Here is a 20637-nt window from a genome sequence, read left to right as displayed (position 1 = left end):
TACATCGAATTCAACAATCCCACGATTAAAAGTTGAACATTTAACTGTTATCAACAGTTCATGTAAGATTTATTTGAGATGCGAGATTTTACGTCAAAGTTATGGTACACAGCGGTGTCATGTTAAGTTGCAATTGAAGGAATTTACGAAGAAATAAAAAAAAAAAAACGATTAATATAGAAGGGGGTCAGGGCTAAGAGAGTAATCATTTCCGAAAGTAGTCAGTTTCATCGATTTAATGTTAAGGTTTTTTTTTTTACTCCGGATACATTGCTGAAGAGTAAAAAGTAAACCTTCCAAGTTGCTGTGCTCGAATTTCATATTTCGCGTAAAGGCATTTGTAACGCAATAAAGGGAGAATTCCAGAGGAGAACCACAAAGTTAAGTTTCCGGACTAAAAGTGAGAAAAATTACGACCAATTCAAATATCATATAAGAGGATGTGAAGAGCTAATGCGAAAGCCACGACTTTGGATTCAATGTGCGAGGAATGTTGCGCGACAAAGGAAATCCTTGCTGATTATCATCGCTTTAGCCATCCTAGTATTTTCGATCCTTCTGCTGTTGACCTCGCTTCAATTCAAACCAAGACCGACACCGAGGTCTGTATTAACTCCAGGAAATAATTGGGGCGTGTTTACCTCGCGTGTAAGAGCGCCTACTGACGATGTGACTAGCGAGGAAGGGTTATATAATGAGTATCCAAAGGAGGAGATTTCGTTCGACTTGGATAACATTCCTTACGCGAGCCTACCTAACGCTAAGTGTACGCTGGATGGAGATCGCTGGGACTGCACAGACATACGCAAAGCCGTGAATAACACAATCAGACAATCACAGCTCGTGCTTACGAGATTACTGTTAGCTTTCGACGCACTATTCAAGCGCTATGGCCTCCGCTACTGGCTAACAAGAGGAGCTTTGCTAGGCGCCGCAAGGCATAAAGGTCATATACCATGGGATATAGACCTTGATATCGCTCTCCCAGAGGAGGATTATTTCAGACTTCTTTACTTGATCAAGAATGGGGTAAATTTTCCTCAAAGTGTTTTTCTTCAAAGACACGACAAAGAGCTTGAAATAGCCGAAAAAGGCGATGGAGATTCTGATGATGATAATCCAGTCGAGGATTCAAGGTTGCGTGACGGAAATGAAAGGGTGCGTTACTATGACGTCCCTGGTGCTCCCTGGAACCCAAGATTGCGTGACACTCAGAGCTGTTACAAATGGTGTTTGACGTTTCAGCACAAGCAGTGCGCGTGGCATGATGGTCTTATGCTTGAAATCTACCCAGTAAAAATGCAGGGAGACTTTTACGACAATTCTAAGCTTCCTCACAAGGAGCAAATCCTCTACAAAGCACTCCCGCTTGACAATCTTCTCTTTGAAGGCTTCTCGTTTCCTGTGGCGGCGGACTGGAGAAGGGTACTGAGAACGACTTATGGCGACGATTATATGTTGATTCCTTCGCCGCGCATGCGCAGACCGTATGAGGGTCTAGTGCCAGACCCTCTTTACTCTTGCCACGAGTTTACTGTCAGGGGTGGTGTAGTGGTACGATATAATCCACGACAGTGACTTATTTAGCAGTTATTAGCTGCTGTGGGCGTGTAGAACAGGTTTCAGCATATAAAACAGGTGTGATAAGGGCTACAGATGCATTTATTATATTATTATGGAATGCGCTAATCAATCAAGACCTGCTTGAGTCACATGAGAGCTTTTAGAGTCTAGATTACTGTGCCCATCTAAGTAAAAAGTAATCAATCGGTATAGAAATGTCCGGAATCCCGAATTCCGAATTTGCTTATTATTCCAAAGCACGCGTTCGTATTATTTTAAGTGTTAGAATGCTCGAATTGTCGTGTTGCGCGGACATGTAGGAAGTGGAACCTTTGGTTCTGTCACGAGTTGGTTCGATCACAAGAAACTGAAACCTCAATCCAAATTTCCTCCCGGGAAATGTTTTCCGTTTCTTCCGAGGATGACGATGGAACGTTCTCACCACCGATTAGTGGAAGGTATGCATGTTTCTTATTTACCGTTTTTATCATCATCTTGGTTATTTTACAGCGTTGTTTTGTTCCCTGTGTTCCTAAGTCTTTCTGATCTTTACTTAAGTACTTACTACTATGTCCTACATTTCGTCGAAATTGGCGTCTCTTTTTGGTCAAGACAGAGCTTCATTTACTAGGAGTAGGATAATACAGGGAAATACAGGAGAATACAGGAAAATACAGGGAAATACAGGGAAATACATGAGAATACAAGGAAATACATGAGAATGCAGGGAAATACAAGGTAACACAGGGGAAATACAGGAGAATACAGGAGAATACAGGGAGAATGCAGGGAAATACAAGGTAACACAGGGGAAATACAGGAGAATACAGGAGAATACAGGGAGATACATGAGAATACAAGGAAATACAAGCTAACACAGGGGAAATACAGGGGGATACAAGGAAATACAGGAGAATGCAGGGAAATACAAGGTAACACAGGGGAAATACAGGAGGATACAGGGAAATACAGGAGAATACAGGGAAATACAGGAGAATACAGGGAAATACATGAGACTACAAGGAAATACATGAGAATGCAGGGAAATACAAGGTAACACAGGGGAAATACAGGAGAATACAGGGAAATACAGGAGAATACAGGGAGATACATGAGAATACAAGGAAATACAAGCTAACACAGGGGAAATACAGGGGGATACAAGGAAATACAGGAGAATGCAGGGAAATACAAGGTAACACAGGGGAAATACAGGAGGATACAGGGAAATACAGGAGAATACAGGGAAATACAGGAGAATACAGGGAAATACATGAGACTACAAGGAAATACATGAGAATGCAGGGAAATACAAGGTAACACAGGGGAAATACAGGAGAATACAGGGAAATACAGGAGAATACAGGGAAATACATGAGAATACAAGGAAATACATGAGAATGCAGTATGTATTGCATATGAATGCAATATAACACTATAATCTGATAATATGGTTACACCAAAATGATACACTTTAATATGGTTACATGAAGTACTTACTAGGGTAGCTTTGCACCGAGCGGCAAATCCTCTCTGATCAACCGTCGTTTCGTGCTAAGAAGTGAGAAGAGATTTCCCTCCCCTCCCATCCCAGATAGGTATATAGTTACTGGCGGGGGGGGGGGGGGGGGTGTGTGGATATGTAAATCCGCCGATCCGCAATACTTTCGGAGCAAATCCGTGGATCCGCAGAATTTTTTTAGATCCGCATGGTTTGACAGATAAACAATAGCATCGATTGAAATTTATTTAAAATCCGAAATTCGACCGTCAAAGCAGTCAAAATCCGAAATCCGCGCCCGAATTGTCAACAAATCCGTGATCCGCCGTACTCCCAAAATCCGCCAATCCGCTGAAATAATCTTCAAAATCCGTAATCCGTGAGCATTTCGGGGTCGAATCCGCCGATCCGCGAACCTATTCCCCCCCCCCGCCCCCCCCCCACTTAGTATTCCACTGATTATCAGTGTGACGGGTGCCCAGTGTGGGACGGTGACATGGTTGCCATGGTTACCGAGCGGTGCCATTGGGCACCCACCCGGCAAATCATCTAGTGTTGATGAGTTTAATCACCACATTTGATACGGAACGTCATCCGTGCACTTTAACACATGTAACATAATTTATATAATTTAGTTAGTTTTTTATTCTAAGGGCGTCCCACATGGACGCCGTGTCCCGTTGCACTACCCTTTTGAGTTATTTATACATTTTGTAACTAACTTGTATTGTTTCTGAATCCGAGAGATTGCAACTAGCATACTCGCTAGTAGTTTGAAGGATCATTATGTGGTCCCTCATCTCCTCTCAATCGAGAAACCGCAGAGTTGTGAGGGGGTGCATTACCGCCAGTGGTGCATCTTGGGAAGGGGTTGTGGCTACCCCCACCCCCTCCCCCTCCATGCCCGCCTCGCCTTTGAGATAAAAGACATGCTTGTAAACAGAGTCAACTTCTCGTCCTTTTCCACCCCTAGAAAAAAATCCTGAATGCTTCTCTGCTCACAAGTAGTCTCCAAAGATCATTTGGACCCTTCACATATCGTTATTAAAAAAAGATAGGAATCCAGGGAATTGTGGGACGGTGGAATATCCCCTTTAATCATGCATTCAAGGTTGGATATCAATAGACTAAGTATATGGGCCACCTGCAATTTTAAATTTACAATACTTCGGCTTGGAATATTTTAATTTCATGCTTTAATCTTTTGAAGATGATTTGCAAGTTTGAACATTCCACATCAAAACCATCATTTCCAAAATTATGTTGATAAGTAAACATTTTTTTTCCTCTTTTCTTCTTTTTTTCTTCCAAGTGTTCCTAAATGACTTCAATTTTTATTTTCATCTTTAACAAAAAGTCCAATTCATTATTCATAGCTTCGTAATTTTGTTGTGATTTGTCAAAGGGGTTCGTCTTTCACGGGAATTGCGCTTAAGCCAACAGCTACAGGGACAGTCAATAGCACAGCGTGTGAGCCCGCCTTTCTAGTTCGGTAACTATAAACTATTCCCCTTGTTGCTGGGATATATCTATTTCAATTTTCCGTCGCCACAAGTGGCTAGAAGACTAAAAACCGTGTTGATATTGGAACGGATTTTACAGAATTTTAACAGAAATTTATTTTCTGTGGGAAAACGTTTCTTCGAAGGGCTGCAGATTGATTTTAAGGCTTACGGGAACAAGATTTTATTAAGGTAAGGATGCTTCTAGATTTGCTGAATGTTGATCCTCTGAATGACACATGAAACAAGAGACAGTGATAGAAATACATGTTAAGATTCAAAGCTGTTCAAAATATAAGACTTTTTGTGTACATTTTTAGATGTGAAAAAATGTGTTGCTGGCTTGAAAATTCGAGAAAAATCACACTTTCTGTAGGCTTTATTTTTCATATTGCTTTATAGAAAAGAGATTGCGAGTGATTGGTATTTGGAAGAATAGATTTTACCAACTCTGCTATGACACCTTATCTTTTTTAGCATTAATGTAAAACTTCTTACTATAATTTTTAGCTTTCAGTAAAAGATATCGTAGACATTGCGACGCCACAATTTTTCACTGCGGCAAATGGCGGCTGAAGTGAGTTACCGTGGCAACACGCAGATTGGACTTAACCTTAATGAGCCGATGTACAAACCACCGAGAACGGCAATGAGAAGGCATAGCGCAAATGTGCCCAAATCCCGGTATGTCCCTTCGCTATACCAAAACCCGGACGAAGAGATCTCAAGAAAGCTGAGAAAATTTCTAAGAAAACCACCACTGAATTCTGCGGAGTATTTTGAATATCTTCACAAAAGGCGATCAATGAGTGTTTTCAGCATCGACCGAGCCACCACGCCACGAATACTGCGACCGCTGAGCGGCATGGCAGCGGGCGATAAGATACACGAGAGATTGAAGCATCTGATGCCAGAAAGACGGTCCATACAGGACATGATTCTACCGCCGATCACAGACGGGTGTAAGGAGAATTTTAACAACTTGTACAAGTCACCCGACCCAGGTCCCACGGACGCGCAGGGCCTAGAACCGAACGACCAGCTAAGATACTGTCAGTACATCAGACATAGGCCGGAGTTTAAAAGGAAGACGGCATGGAAATAGCCGCACTTACATGTACTGCATGTCAATAGCCTAATTCACATACATCAGACATAGGCCGGAGTTAAAAGGAAGACGGCATTGAAACACAGGTAGCCCAAGCTCTTTATTTCCCCTAACGATTTTCAAAAATCAAAATTAGTTAAAAATAAAAAAACCAACTTGTTGAAAAGACGTGTGTAGTCTAGTGTTGTGTTTATGTTTCCTTTTTGCGTGTTTTTTTGGTCGTATTAAAGCGCCTTTTTCAAGATTCAAGATTCACGATTTGAAATTTTAAACGAATTACCGTAAATTCGATAGGGTCAAATAAAGGGCTTGGGCTACCTGTGATGAAATAGTCTCTTTTACATGTACTGCCCCCCCTTCCTGTGAACGCACCTGTAGCTACCTAAAACGAAAAAGTATTCAACCCGCACTACATCTATTGGCAATTCTTATAGTGATAAGCAACTAGTGAGGCAAAGAAATTAGTAAGTAAAATGCTAAGCAGTATAGGAATTTTTTGTATAAGTTCGCGATAATCTGACTAAGTAATAAAAGCTTATAGTACTATATGGTATGGTATTGCATTATAACCTTATACATTGCAAATCACGGTGCCGTTCTATGCTTCCGAGCCACACAAAGTATCCATTTCCATCGGCTAATTCAAGCGAGTAACCAAGATATTTCTAATCAAATCTTGTCAGTAACGTATCAGACTTCATTCGCAGTTTGTTATTTTGAGAAGTTTCCTTGCGGATAAACCGTTGTTTTTTCAATCATAAACAATAACATAGGAGTGGTTGATCGACATTCTTCAAGACTCAATTAAAAAATGAAATCACAATGAACTCACATGTCCAAGCCCGCACTGACTTGTGGGTAACATGCCAATCCTGGTATATGAAAACCATTTTCTGTATTTGATTACAACAGCTTCTCGCAGAATCACTACAAAATGAATGTTTTTTAGCATAGACAGGTCGAAGAGGAGTAGAATGACTCTCCTTAATTCAAGATTCCTCTAACATATTTTGACATACTTTAATTCAAGTCAAGATGAGTCGAAAGAACAGGATGTGTCAATCTTATTGCTTTTTATACTATTAGGAATACATCCAGGACCAGATTTGATTTTTTTCTTCTCTTTAGAAGTAATATATACACTTTCCCAAAAATCGATGGCAAAAACAAATAGAGAAGCGCGCGTTGGAAAACGCTCGCGCGAAGAATGATGCTAGCGGGCCCAGTATATCGTCTATGACGTCTGACAAAAGCGACAATTACGAAAAATGTTTCATATCTTTCTCAGAGCGCCATGGACCACACTTAAATTCCATGTTGTGATGGAGAATTCAGACTGAAATCAGGATAACTGAAAAATCTACCTCATTTAATCATGGCGAGCTACCGCCCGACTTGGAACGCCACCTACTTCCCAAGCTTCGCGGAAAGGTGAGCTTCAATGGTTTATGTATCGCCGCTTGGCGAACAATTTAACATGTCAAATTTCATTTGCGGCTAGCAATAGTATAAGTAAATTAGGAGATACTTCAAAGACAACGTGCTTTTAAAAAAGCAACAAACCCAGATTTCGTGCATTATCTGTACTTACAACGTGACAAAGTTTCTTGTAGATTTTTTTAACTGACTATTTTAGTGTTTCTTTAGCAATCTGGCTATTTTGCCTCCCCAAGTACCTTTTAAAATTTCATTTCATTTGTTGTTTTTATTTTCGCCCAATGCAAGGAAAGCTATAAAACATATGCCCAAATTTCCACGTCAATTAACAATGACATAATTTTTATTCCCTTCTTTCTTCTTTGCTCCCTGTCCGCTGGACCTAAAATAAAAGGACTACTTTCTAATATTTTTAATAGCTGATTTACTGAAGAAATGGGGCAATACAGAATGATCCTTTTCATAAATACGTTTTGTACACTCTGACCTTAAGTTATTGACAAGGATCAATAGATGAATTCGAGAGGTTGAAGAATCTTCAGTTATCAAAGATCTTTGTATCACAGGTTCAACGATGTGCAGCGTGCGCGAGTAGCATACCACAGATTCTCAGCTAACGTGCGCCGTCATCCAGTTGCCTCACTCTTCCTAGGTACATTCCTGGCAACAAGTGCAATCCCACTGATGGTCTTCCTGTGCTTTGTATTCGGGGCATTCCTGGTCGGAGGGCTGACTTTATTAACCTTCCAAGGCGGGGTGATGTTTATCGGTACAGTCTCGCTACTCTCGTGTCTCCTTGTGCCTTTGTTTCTCTCCTCTGGTGTCGCCGTCGCCTGTTTCGTGGCCTGGACTACTGTGAGTTTTATCCGAAGACTTATCGAACCGTTGAACTCCGACAATCGTGAAGCCGTCGGGACACCGAGGGAGATATGGCGGGAGATTGGCGATAATATGCGTACGCGAATTCTCGAGCTACGCTCGGGTCTTTCTAACCAGGTGGGACACGATAAGAATTGGTAATCACTGTAATTTGTTCTAGAATAGCTGGTGGAAAGAATTACGGAGCAGGTTACCACAGGGGGATTAGCAGGGACTGATCCATGACTTCCACAAAGGAAGGGGGCGAAGCAAGGGTTTAAAGGAAGGGGGCGGATTCATTGTTCTTTCGTTGATTTCCTTATATTTCTTTAGAAACTGCTTTTGGTGAAAGGAGATAAAGGAATCACCTTTCCACCGCGGAAAATCTAGATAAACCAGACGTGGCATATTAGCTATAGGAAAAGGGATGATGTTTATAGTAGCGGGGAAAACGGGAGTTAAGACTTATCTTCAAAGATCCTATATAGAGGAATAAGAAAACAGATGATTTATCGCTAATTTTTTACTAAAAAAGCTGACTGTTTCTTCTCCAATTGCCTTTAAGACTACTCCCAGAGCGACCACCACCCACCCTAACTCCCCTCGAGAGCCATCAGATGCACGCTACGGATCCGAGCTCCGAGCATGCGCAGAGCGCCATCTGAGACTTCACCTGTCAAGCTCTTCAGGCTCAGAGTCCGATACCACCCCACGGTCACAACGACATTCCCGTAGACCCCGCGGAGCGCAATACGACTGGAGCTCAGACGATGATGCTATCCCAGGCCCTCGTGGATTCCCCCCAAGAGAGCCCCCCACTCATAGCGTCCCTTCGCTAGACCGGCAAAGTCCCCAGAGCCCCTTATTAAGAGTGAACCTAGGGCCTCTTTTTTTAAGGGCTGCTGAGTTTGGCGTCTCTCCAAGAGGAATGGGACCTACCGAACAAAAGACGGATGGCGCTAGAAACACGACTCCCAATGCTTCAAGTTGACTCGTTGAACAAACTGTTTAGAACTAGATATTTACTTTATATTTAAGCAATTTCAATGTTGAAACCTTTCTTCTGGATATCAGATTGCCTATAGTTTACTAGATGCAATTTGTGACGACTCAATACGTAAGTTTTTACCGATTGTTGAAACCGTTTGGAATACAAGAAAATAAACTCTGACAAGAATACGCTTTGTACCAATTCAATCGATTATTATTATTATTATTATTATTATTATTATTATTATTATTATTATTATTATTATTATTATTATTATTATTATTATTATTATTATTATTATTATTATTATTATTATTATTATTTGTTTAAAAACAAGTAGGATGTTTCAACCAGTAGCGATTTTCCCCAAAAGGTCTAAGCCTATTGGCAGGGCCACCCTTTCTCACTCACAACTACCCGGTAGAATTTGCAAGAATCACAAACTTTTAATTGAGAAAAATCAACAAACATCCTATTTATGAAGTAAGGACAATTACTCCTATTGCCTCATACTCTTTTCAAGGGAAAACAAATGCGACATACAAGACTAAAAAAGAATACATGATCACCACAATAATAGTAAACTAAAACCAACCAAGACCCCTCACCCTCCCCCTCACACACAGCCTCCTTATCTAGAATCCCTGATAGAATGCTTATCGGCTCTATGTGGTTAGTGATCTCAGGGGACAGTGCTGAAAAACAAGACTAGTTCCAGTACCGAGCGGTTAAACCAGCCTTTTTGTTTTAAAATGGCTGCTTTTTACCGGCGAATCGTCACATTTTGGCGAATGCTAAAAAAACTAGCGCAAAGCTAAGAGTATAATTTTCCTTATGACTCCCTCATTATCAAACAAATCTGTCATCTTTTGTACAGTATGGTTTTAATGCTGTACAGTAAGTCAAAACAGCGACCGAAGTCAGCCTTTCGTACCTTTACTCGAACGATTCAACACTGAGATTTTGTTTGTTTTCGCCAGACCACGCGCATGCGCATACGTTATTCAGCACTGTGATCGCAGGGTGGATGGCATTTTATTGATTTCTTGTACCGACTGCAACCATGACCATGAACTCGATACATGAGTCATGGTGCTGTGTTATCGTGACAAGAGTGCATTTATAAACTCTACTATATTTACTTAGACGTATTGACCTCAAGGCAAAAGTGCGTGTCCTAGGCTAGGGGTGTTTCTCAATGGGTGCAACGTTCCGCTTAATAGACCACGACTACATGAATACCAGCTATTTGGCCTGTCTTTTGTCTACCGCAGTATGTTATCTAGAGCCGTAGGTTCTAGTCTTTGCAACAAATTTAAAATTTCATTATTAAAGACTGGGAGAGATACTTTTAGCGGCGAAGTTATAACTCGTCCAGTTGAATCAGTTGAATTCAATCCATCCTACAAACAAAACAAAACAAACGACTGCTTTCTATACCTACAGAAAAGTATAGAATAATCCACGAATAATTAATTAATACGGAGTAATAGACATCCTGGTGCAACCGTGACAACAGTGTCCCACATATGTCCGATCTAAAGTCTTTATTGGGCTGTTGGGTGTTATCGCTGTTACCATCGTGGACTAGTCGTCTCTCGGCGACGTTTTTTCATCGTGGGCTCGGCTTGTTGTCGTAGAATTGTCGAAATCAACAACAATAGCCGGCAAAGGCTGAAATGTTTTTCTGACAATTGGTTTAGAAACTAACTGACCTTCGATGACATCATCGCATTTTTCAGTATAATCCACTATCATTGAATTGCTTTTTGAAAACGAATCCTTTAGTTTGATTTTCCCTTGCCAGTTGCGATTTCTTCCTAGTGGGTTTGCTTTACCAGTTTGTTTTTTGTCGCCAGTGTCTCCTTTTCCCAGTGACGAAAAAGCTTTCCGTTTACTCTGCTCAAGCAATAGAGGATCCAGCTTCGGCAAGCTCCCTGATCTTTGGAAATTAGTCAAGGACTCCTCTTTCAGGAACTCTAAGTTACTAAACGATCTGCTCTTAGTGTATGGTTTGGTCCCGAGAAAGGCAGCGGATGCCTCTGTCTTGGGTTGTGAGCCTTTTCCGTAGCCTATTAGCGAGTCGGTCGGCAGCGAATGGCGATGTACGAACAGTCTATTAATATTTCTGGCATTAACAGTACCTTCAGGTACTTCAGCATTTCGTAATCGCTCAGTCAACAAGACAGGAGATGAACCTCTTCGCTGAGTGGAAAACCATACATCTGTGCTTATTTTCCTCCCCGCCTTACTCTTTCTAGCTTGCAAGTTATCTAGGAATGACCTCTGTGCAAACTCTATTGATTTGACCGCTTTCGAGCACTGTTTATCGTAATTAGACAAACTTCTGTCCAGTTTCAAAGTCTCGGTTTTGTTTCTTGCATTGGCAATGCTCCCTACCTCGCTTTTATGAGTCTTCGGTTTCAGGCCGCGAAGTTTAGGAGATTTGTTTGCATTTGTGTGCTCTTCTTTGAACTCTATCCCATGGCTGCTTTTTTCTATCTCTCCGTCCTTATCCATCCAAGTGATTGTGTTGACAAAGCTCACCTTGTGTCAAGAAACTGTTTGCATGAAGGTTAATTAAAATTAGTTCAAACAGATTCTAAGCTATTCAAGCTCTATAGTCTCTTTAGGGTGCTCTTATTTCTAAGTTTTTGTAATTACCGTATTATTTAGGCGATTAATCTGTCCCTTGTTTGTTCGACTCGGGTCATTACTCTCTTAAAGACCAGGTCATTGATATAAGCAGCATGAATAGGCCAAAGAATAAATTTCAGTGAGCACCGACTTGGATTCTTTAGCTTTTGGCTTTTGGCGGCGAGAAAAACACAGGGAACCCAATGGATAATCACTCCATGCGGCCACTTTCATTTACTGTGAGCTAGCATTACTTAAGTACGGTGCATACAGCCCCCAAAAATTCCGCAATGCTTGCAAAGGAAAAACTTTACATTACTCCCAACATGCCTTACAAGCAGCGCCAGCATTTCTAGGCCAACAATGCCCAGAGATGCGGGCGTGTTCTTTCTTCGTGATGAACGGCCGCGAAGACCGTCGGTCGCCCTCGAGTATGTATTAGTGTATTAATCCCACGCGAAACGAGCTCTGATTGGTCTTTTCACACTCTACAGCCAGCTATTTGCCTACCCCCCCCCCCCCCCCCCCCTGTGATAGGCTTGGCTGACAAGACGGAGTCTAGGATGAGCGAGATAATTAGAACCCTAGCTAACGGGAGAATGCTATATGTACATCAAATAAAGACGGTTTCATTTCAGTTAAAAGGCTTGTTTTTTTTTAACAGAGCGCTGAAAGCCCGAAAATATGCCAACAGATATCGAAGGCGAAACGAGAATGAGACGAAATGGAATGCACTTAGAATATGTAGAGTGCTTAGTGTATAACATATATTATTTTGCAGTGATCACCGTGACAGTTCCATAAGCCAGCAAATAATGCGCGAACTTTGATTCCATTGAGTTTATTAGACAAAGTCTGACTGAAAAAAAAAAAATACTTGTATTATTCTAGTGTAGTTTTCTCAAGTCGTATAACTAGCCCCGGAGAAACGACATTTTTGTATGTAGCCCTTTTCCCTGATCGTAGAGACAAAGATTATCCCGCGACGTTTTGCAAGATATTCGGAAAAAGAATCTTTTTCTATTTGTGATGAATCAGTGCGTTTATTTTTTTTTAGCTATTCGCGGGTAATCGCGACGATATTTCGGTTGTCAAGAACGGTTTGATTCAAAGACCACACGGCAGATTCGTGCGCATCATTCCACTACCGGCCCTGCAGTCTGAGTGGCCCGCGCTGAGGGTAGAGTTATATGGAGACACAGGTATACCGAGCACAGAGGAAGGGGAGCCAGGGGGGTATCATTTTTATTATACATTCGTGAGACAGTGCTGAATAAAGTATGCGCATGCGCGTGTTCTGGCGAAAACAAACAAAATCTCAGTGTTGAATCGTTTGAGTAAAGGTACAAAAGGCTGACTTCGGTCGCTGTTTTGACTTACTAGCATTAAAACCATACTGTACAAAAGATGACAGATTTGTTTGATAATGAGGGAGTCATATAGAAAATTTTAGCCTTAGGTTTGATCTAGTTTTCTTAGCATTCGCCAAAATGTGACAGTTCGCCGGTAAAACGCCGCCATTAAAAAACAAAAAGGCTGGTTTAACCGTGCGGTACTGGAACTAGTCTTGCGTTTTTCAGCACTGCCCATTCGTGATATTTGTGGTTAGTGCGAGTTTTATTATAAGATCTGGATATATTCGAACAAGCTAATCAGCCAATCAGAGACGAGTATTGACCATATCGACTCTAATAAGGAAAATTTTTAAAATTATGTTAAAACGAGTGTGGGTAATAATAGAAGGGCGCGGGTAGAAGGTGCGGGTTAAAATAATGAAGTTTCACCTAACAATTCCATGCATCAAAATAAAAAAAAACTAATGAATTATATGTGCATTTATATCCCTGGGCAGTGTTCAAGTTTAGTTGCTCGGCCGTTTTGTGAGATAGGCTGGTAAATTTAAAGTTTCATATCAAACATATTCCTCACGGATAGTGTCCTTCGTATGTATTGCCTTATATGGGCATAGATGCCCATATTTAGAAGAGCTAAAGTTTTCCCGCTCCCTGATCTCCAGAAAACATGGTGAAAAATACTCATTCCTGTCAATTTGCGACTCGCGGCAAAAATTATTTACCAAAACTTGCTCGCTTGGTCAAATCTTTTCCTTACTAATCCTATAAAGTCCTTAGACCCAGGCCTCCAAGAGATTGACCGAGCGGGTTTGAAGGTCACCCAAATATTGATATGAAAATTTAAGTTAGAAAACCCAGAACAAGTTCAATAGCATTTTCAGCTTCTTTCACGCGCTCTAACTGCTAAACGGAGTTGTGAACATGAGACTCTACCTGCTATAATAGTTCAAATAACGCAATGCGTACCCTTGCTTCCACAAATGGTTCTGGGAAAAGAGAGGAAATCTACCTCCCATCCATCCTCACACAGGAAGCGCGCGAGAAAGAATGAGGAGGAAAATATTCTTTCTTTCGTCTTCGCGCGTACGTTCGCTTTCTGTCTTCGCGCCGCCCGGGTCCCGAGGATGCCTGTTATCTAAAAAATTTATTTGTATATTAGGCTTCCCCTTCAAACGCAACAATATTTTTAGAGAAAAGTAGTCTAGCTTTACTTAAATGCGTGTAATTCGTTAAAAACACAATTTGACAGATAGTGCTACGGCACTATTTGACTTTTGCTGTAGTGCGCTGTCAATCAATATGCTCTTGACCAATCACAGTCCAAACAGATATCGCCAGATTTATGGCTGTCATGTGAAAACTGCTGAGCTACCCTGGAATGTTTCGATAGTTAGTTTGTATATTTTCGTTCCTTATAAGAAACTTTCATCGATGCCACGATGGGGACTGGCGCCGCGCTGGGATATCTTTTACAGATATGGACTGGAACATCGAGAAATTATTTTGAGAATTAGAAAACTCTGCGATATCCGTTGCTAAAGGTAGCAAAGTACGTGCGTACTTTTGAGCAAAATAGTAAAAACAAAAAACAAAAAAAATAAAAAATAAAAAACAAACAGACAGAATACTTCCCCCTAATTCAAGTCCAACACTACCCAGTTAAGTTAGGCTACCGCTGACCCAAGACGGTATGCCTTGAAGTTTCCAACAATGCACTGCGGTTTCTTTATGTCTAGCGACGGCAAAGCTTCAGCCTGTTGCTTACAGCAGTTTTGCTTACCAAAAAGGACACGAAATTCCGAACTACAAATAGATACAAGCAAACACAGATTAAGTCACAAGTAGATATCTTTATCGCGCTCCGTCAGTCCCATTTTACAGCTATCAGCCATAATAATAAATACTAAAACCTCCATTAGAAGCGAGTCGCCATGTTTTAGGCTATATTGCATGCCGGCACTGCATCATGGGAGTCTTGGAAACACCTTCAAAGAGAGGCGGGCAAACGCCTCCCCCATAATCATAACATATTTTATAAGTTTCTTTGCTTCAAATCCAAACAAAACATTTCCAGGTCCAAGGAACCCAGAATAAGCCTTAAAACAATTTTTGAATAAGCAAAAATTCCTTTCTCACTCTGTGAAACCCAAAAACAAGGAATTATCCCATTCAAACATCCATATGCACAGCATTAATTATGCCCAGATAGACTTCATCCATAAGTATCCGGGTCTGTTGATGTTTAGTTTGCATTTCTGATGTTTTGGAATCAGGCCTATATTATACGGGCGTATGGGGGCGTTATAGTAATGGAAGTGTTAAAATGCCAAATTTTAGCTGTAGGTTTTTAATCTCTTGGTTCTCATACGCGGGTGTTTACTGTATTTGCTAATATTGCTTATACATTCTAGACTTGTTTGACGTGTGACTCTTTAAGTTAGCTTGTTTTATTTTTACGCTATAATTTACATTATTTCTTTTCATTTCTATCGAGTTCTTGGCAAAACAACAACACGCAACCCGGGACAAAATGAAAGCACATAAAAGCATGAATCGTGACGCGCAGTGGTGGGGTGGTGGTTACAAAAGCCCCATCTACACTAACTTTACCAAAGTGCCCCTCTCTTATATTGTGCCCTCTTGTCTTTAGTACTTTGTGAGAATGGAGGGATCCATACCGAACCCGCACCACGAGTCTTTGTCTGCGCTTGTCGCCTTGGGTACACTGGTAACTCATGCAAAACAGGTAAACTTTTACATAAGACCCATTAACTTCATTTGCATGCATCTACATTATGGATTATAAGGTTAGAAATATTTTATTCGTTGAGTTATAATATTCAACATAAACTTGGGATTCATTTTTGTTTATTTTATAAAGAACTCGCTGACAAAGTATCCGTAATTCCCGTGATACGACGTTTGAGCTTAGCCTAAAAAAGATAAAAGCGTTTATTCATCGGTATATATAACAGTCATTAATAACAAAAATGTCTTTGTCTCCGCTCCAGCAAAGTAAACTCAGAGTGACTCAGAAAGCTCTGGACAGGAGGGTATACTCAAACAACGTCGCGGATTTCTAAAAAAAACACTCCGTTCTATAAATAATCAGTGTGTTTATTTTGGCTAGACAACACTTATTTTCTAGCATCGTTTTTCTTGTTGAATTCCCTTTTGAAAGTTGTAGCTGTGGCTATAGAAATCATGCGAATTGACGGTAATTATTTTTTAAGAATAAAACCTTCTCATTAAAAATTCCAAGTGTCATTTCATTTGTTCGAATCGTTCAGACAAATGAATAATGAAACAACCTTTTTGAATTCGGTTTTCGCATGACATCGATATAAGGATATCATGTGTCCACATCCAATCATCGCCGTCATCACTACGTTGTCATCAGCAATTAAAAGCTGATTTTGGTCATTTTGCTTTTTGACATTGCCACAATAATGTCATAAAATATGGTTAATATGAGCATAGTTTGCTTTTACGGTCTTGCTCAAATGTAACGTGCGGAAAAAACTCCATAGAGAGTCTTCGATGGAACAGTTTTTATAACTGCTCCACAAGACTTTCACTTGAAAGAAAAGAGTGCCGTGGGCAAGCAAAAGGCAACTTCACAGTGCTCAGTACCTCGCTGGACCGCTGTGGAACTACTTACAGACAAACTAGAGATTCGATTACCTTTATAAACGAGGTATTGTGCTTTCAGAAGTTTAAGCAGTATTTTAGAGGCACATTAAATTTCAAACAAAAACCCTAGAGCTCGGCTCGATTTACAGATGAGGCCTAGCGACGGCTGGAAATCGAGCCTAGCCAAGAGCATATGTAGTTTGGTTTTTATTTTTCACATAGACTCTTATGTTTTTTGTATCGTATAATTTCTATAATAAAGTAGTAAGCCTGGGTGTATAAGCTTACGTCATAACTAACTCGAAATGTAATGTTCACAGGTTAGAACACTTTATAAAAACATGGCTGGACGTAATAATTCTTCAGTTATTCGCACAAAGAACTTCCATTACCCCTTCCAGTGTACTTATGGACGTCGTTCAACTGTGTCCACAAGCTACAGCCACACAGGAAACTACTTCGCGTCCGAAGGTGAAAAGAATTCAGGATTCTGGTTTATAAGAGGAACCTTGATATAATGATACTCGGTACAGTACATGTGTGACCTCTGGACTTGCTGAGCAACGCTGTGAGTGTGAGGAGACTGGATACGAGGGGAAGCTTTGCGAAAAGGGTCGGCTCTAGATTCCTGTGTTCCCCAAATTGGAAGTAAACAAACAGTCACGTGTGTTGCACGTGTCTTCGCAGCCAGTACGTGAGCTACGCATTAACATGAGCTCACCCTCCGGTGACCTTAACATACTACCCAATGTCACAGTCATCACGAGTAAAGCACTTGACGCCAACTTCACTGTCACTGCCAGGGCTGCACGTGATCTCATACCATGTGACCGGAATTGACTCAGATAGTTTTACTACCCCACGTAAGATTGGCCTGTAGAGCAGTAGAACTCCTCACTATTGTCTCGATTTGTTGAAAAATGTTCTATATGTCTTCTAAGGGAAACAATGTCAGAACATTTGCTGTGTTTTGGGATGCACCTATGAACCATATGCAGTACATGAAATACTTGAGGAACGTTCTAATCAAATAGACAGACTTGGCAATTCCTGACGCACTTTATCATAATTTTACGCATTTAGCAACAATACAATACAGCTAACGGACCTATATTAACAAAAATCCAAACCACATTTTTAAAGCCCAGTGATTTTTGTTAGATGCATATGGCAACTTCACGTTCAAGATGGCGCTTTATCGTAACCAAAGCTTTAGCACATCATTCGAGTCTCGCGAGTATCCAATCAGCATCGAGCTCGACGAGCCCTTGTACGTGGGGCACAGCGTGACGTCATCCACAGCGGACCTCGTGGTGTTTGCCGAGACATTCCGTGCTACCACCACAGGCAACCCAAACTCCTTGCCGCATTACGATTTCATCAGAGACGGGTAAATTAAGTTCCAATGTTTCATTGCGTTTTCCCGGCCCGTTTCAACTACGTTTAATCTTCTATTCTGCATACAAAAAAAAAGCATACAAAAAAAACATAAAAATAGCCATTTTGTGGTAGAGAAACCAACAAAAGCAAGTACATTTGATCGTTGCATCTAAATGATATTTTTGAGCGGATGATAGACATTCATCATCACGCAATTTTTTTTTTTTATTTGTCCTTTTTTGTATATTAAAATCTACGTACATGCACACTCACACGAACATGAACACGCACACACATACCATATTCGAATTTAATATTGTTTTGAACATTGTATTTTCCAGCTGCGAGGTAGACGACACGATGACGTATAACTACACGCTGAACCGAGTGCAGAGGTTCACGATCCACTCATTCCGCTTCATCGCCAACCATACCGTGATTTACCTGCCCTGCTTCCTCATGGTTTGTCACAAAAACGCCTCAGACTCACGCTGCCACAGAGGATGTGCTCAGCCAATGAGAGCGCGCCGTCACATCGAGGCTAGTATGCGTGACTTCGAGGCTGGATTGCGTGACTCCGACTCTGGAATGCGCGAAAAAGTGCGACGGGATGTACTTGATGGCTCCATGCTTTACGAATTGACTCCTGGTCCAATGAAAAGACGTTCTATTGGTGGTACTGGTGAGGAAGTCGGCAAAAAGGCGTCGAATAAAGAGCAAGGTTTGAATAATATTTTATGCTCCAAAACGTCTCTCTTGTTTTTCTTCTTTGTTTTTCTTCCTTTCTTCTCCTTCGTATTTTATACAGTCCAGTCAATCTGTGGTTTGTGGTGAAACTAGTTGCAATAGAATCTCTCTCAGCGGGTTTTGAACAATTGATACAACCTAGTTATATGCTATAAAAGTCCCCCCAAACCCCTTCCGAGCAACATTCCAAAATACGCGATTTTCCTTTTCGGAGGTAAACCATAGGAAATAGAGATATAAATTTCCACGCACAGCAATAGATGTTATCTTCTTATTTTCTTATTATAGCAATCTGTTTATTTCCATTTATTCTTTACATCGTCTAGTGATTTTGATAAACCATACTATTGAAACATAAACTAACTTCACTTATCTAAGTGTTAAAGGTGATTCCAAGCTGAATCACGTTCTGGTGGGGGTCGGGGCAACATTCGGAGGCTTGTTTCTTGTCGTCTGTGCCATTTTGGTCTTCGTCCTTCGCCGGAAGCATGACCGACCGGGAGTGCCTGCTGATCACGTGAGATCCTACGCACAAAGGGGCGTCACTGATGACGAAGGCCAGGCTTCTAAGCAAGAGGAAATCTAGCATTTGTTAGTAGCTTTATAGCAGTTTTGTAGTGCCCGAGCAGCGATCTTTAGAGTTGGAATTCAATTAAAGCCCTTTTTAAAACGGTAAACAACAAGATGAAGTACATATTAAGTAGGACAGATGAACTTTATATGTTTTCAAGCGAAATTGTGATTGGTGCATATGTTTCTCTATTGTTGTGTTGTGGTGTGATATGTTTCTCTATTGTTGTGATTACTTTGTTTCTGTAGATACCCGCACAACTGGATGGCAGATAAGAGAGTGTATAATCATGGAATCCTTAAATATGTATATCCTTCTTTGTTATATGTTTTTTTTTTTTTACATAAACCACAACACAAACCTTGTTGAGGCCATATTTGGGATTCCGAAACTCCGGAGAGCCGGGTGGCAGGCTAGTTGCAACGAGATGGTCGCCATACCAGGTCATCGATGATGTCAATTAAAAATAATGCCACGGTCACAGTATTTATCACACTTTCTTTGTTCCCTAACTCGATTCAAACTTTTTTTCTTTTACGATTCAAACTGAAAACGCTACAGTTCCACACCCAGGGAGGGTGGGGTGGGGGGGGGCAAAATCGTTTTTTTTTTTTTTTGCCATTGCTGCATCTGTATCTCCACGGTACGATTATTATCGGATTTAGATAAGAAAAAGTTTGACTTTTAGATTGTTGAATTACCAGAATGATCTAGAATGCATTTTTTTAAAATCTAATTTGTTTTTTATGCTTTATCGTATATAGCACGTCTATATTGCAAACCGACGTTCCGCCGTTGTGCAGCTCCCCCCCCCCCCCCCCCTGGGGTACGAGCCTGCGCTATACAGCCCTCGAAGGCTTTAAAATTGATTGAAATTAAAATGCTCTGTTCTCAGTATTTTTTATCTTTCAAGCTTGCTGTCAGCAGGCTAACCCCCCCCCCCCCCCCAACCTAACTAAAATCTTCATCATTTCATTGATCGAAAATGTGTATCTTTATGTATGTTTATGAGTAAGATTTGTTGATTTAAGACTTTTTTTTAATATAAGAACTCTTTGATATTAAAAGTGCTGTTTGTTAGTGAATGCTCTTCATAAACGACGAAAATGAAGACAATTTATTTTTAATTTAATTAAAAATACACTATTGTTTGTCTTGTCGTCTCAAGAGAAATAAATGTTTTATGATACGATCAATTTCTCGTGACAAAAAAATGGCATATCAGTACAATACAGCTCAAGCAATTCGATCTTTTGAAAAGCTCACTCGTGCAAGTTATTTCCAAATTGAACGAAAAATCATACGGTTACCTTTTTATGGCAAAATTTTGAAGAACATACCTATTATGGTCGTG

The 20637-nt window shown here is 40.7% G+C and overlaps 2 protein-coding genes and 1 long non-coding RNA gene across 4 annotated transcripts; 2 read left to right on the top strand and 1 right to left on the bottom strand.

Moving 5' to 3' along the window:
• Window positions 1–182: 182 nt before the first annotated feature.
• On the top strand, window positions 183–20479 carry LOC116614610 (ZP domain-containing protein). Of its 2 annotated transcripts, XM_032375760.2 has the most exons (5): window positions 1575–2021; window positions 15603–15698; window positions 16906–17056; window positions 17747–17975; window positions 18307–20479. In XM_032375760.2, exons 2-5 carry the CDS (start codon window positions 15615–15617, stop codon window positions 18797–18799), a joined length of 957 nt encoding a protein of 318 aa, XP_032231651.1. In that variant the 5' UTR covers window positions 1575–2021; window positions 15603–15614; the 3' UTR covers window positions 18800–20479. The 2 variants fall into 2 exon arrangements, 1 of the variants encoding a protein (XP_032231651.1); XR_007312637.1 differs by lacking the exons at window positions 15603–15698; window positions 16906–17056; window positions 17747–17975; window positions 18307–20479 and adding exons at window positions 6963–7105; window positions 7678–8107; window positions 8535–9148 and having other exon boundaries at window positions 183–2021.
• LOC125570283 lies at window positions 3481–6220 on the top strand. Its single transcript, XR_007312638.1, has 2 exons — window positions 3481–4758; window positions 5077–6220. It is a non-coding gene; the product is annotated as an uncharacterized LOC125570283 (long non-coding RNA).
• Window positions 9387–11767, bottom strand: LOC125570282. Its single transcript, XM_048731772.1, has 2 exons — window positions 11625–11767; window positions 9387–11521 (listed from the first exon to the last, which is right to left on the bottom strand). The coding sequence occupies exon 2, from the start codon at window positions 11478–11480 to the stop codon at window positions 10548–10550; it is 933 nt and encodes a 310-aa protein (XP_048587729.1). The 5' UTR covers window positions 11481–11521; window positions 11625–11767; the 3' UTR covers window positions 9387–10547.
• Window positions 20480–20637: the final 158 nt, after the last annotated feature.

Source organism: Nematostella vectensis, chromosome 8, assembly GCF_932526225.1.
Source record: "Nematostella vectensis chromosome 8, jaNemVect1.1, whole genome shotgun sequence".
NCBI classification, from domain to species: domain Eukaryota; kingdom Metazoa; phylum Cnidaria; class Anthozoa; order Actiniaria; family Edwardsiidae; genus Nematostella; species Nematostella vectensis.
The sequence above is the reverse complement of the archived record's forward strand: the minus strand, read 5'-3'. Positions and strand labels throughout refer to the sequence as shown.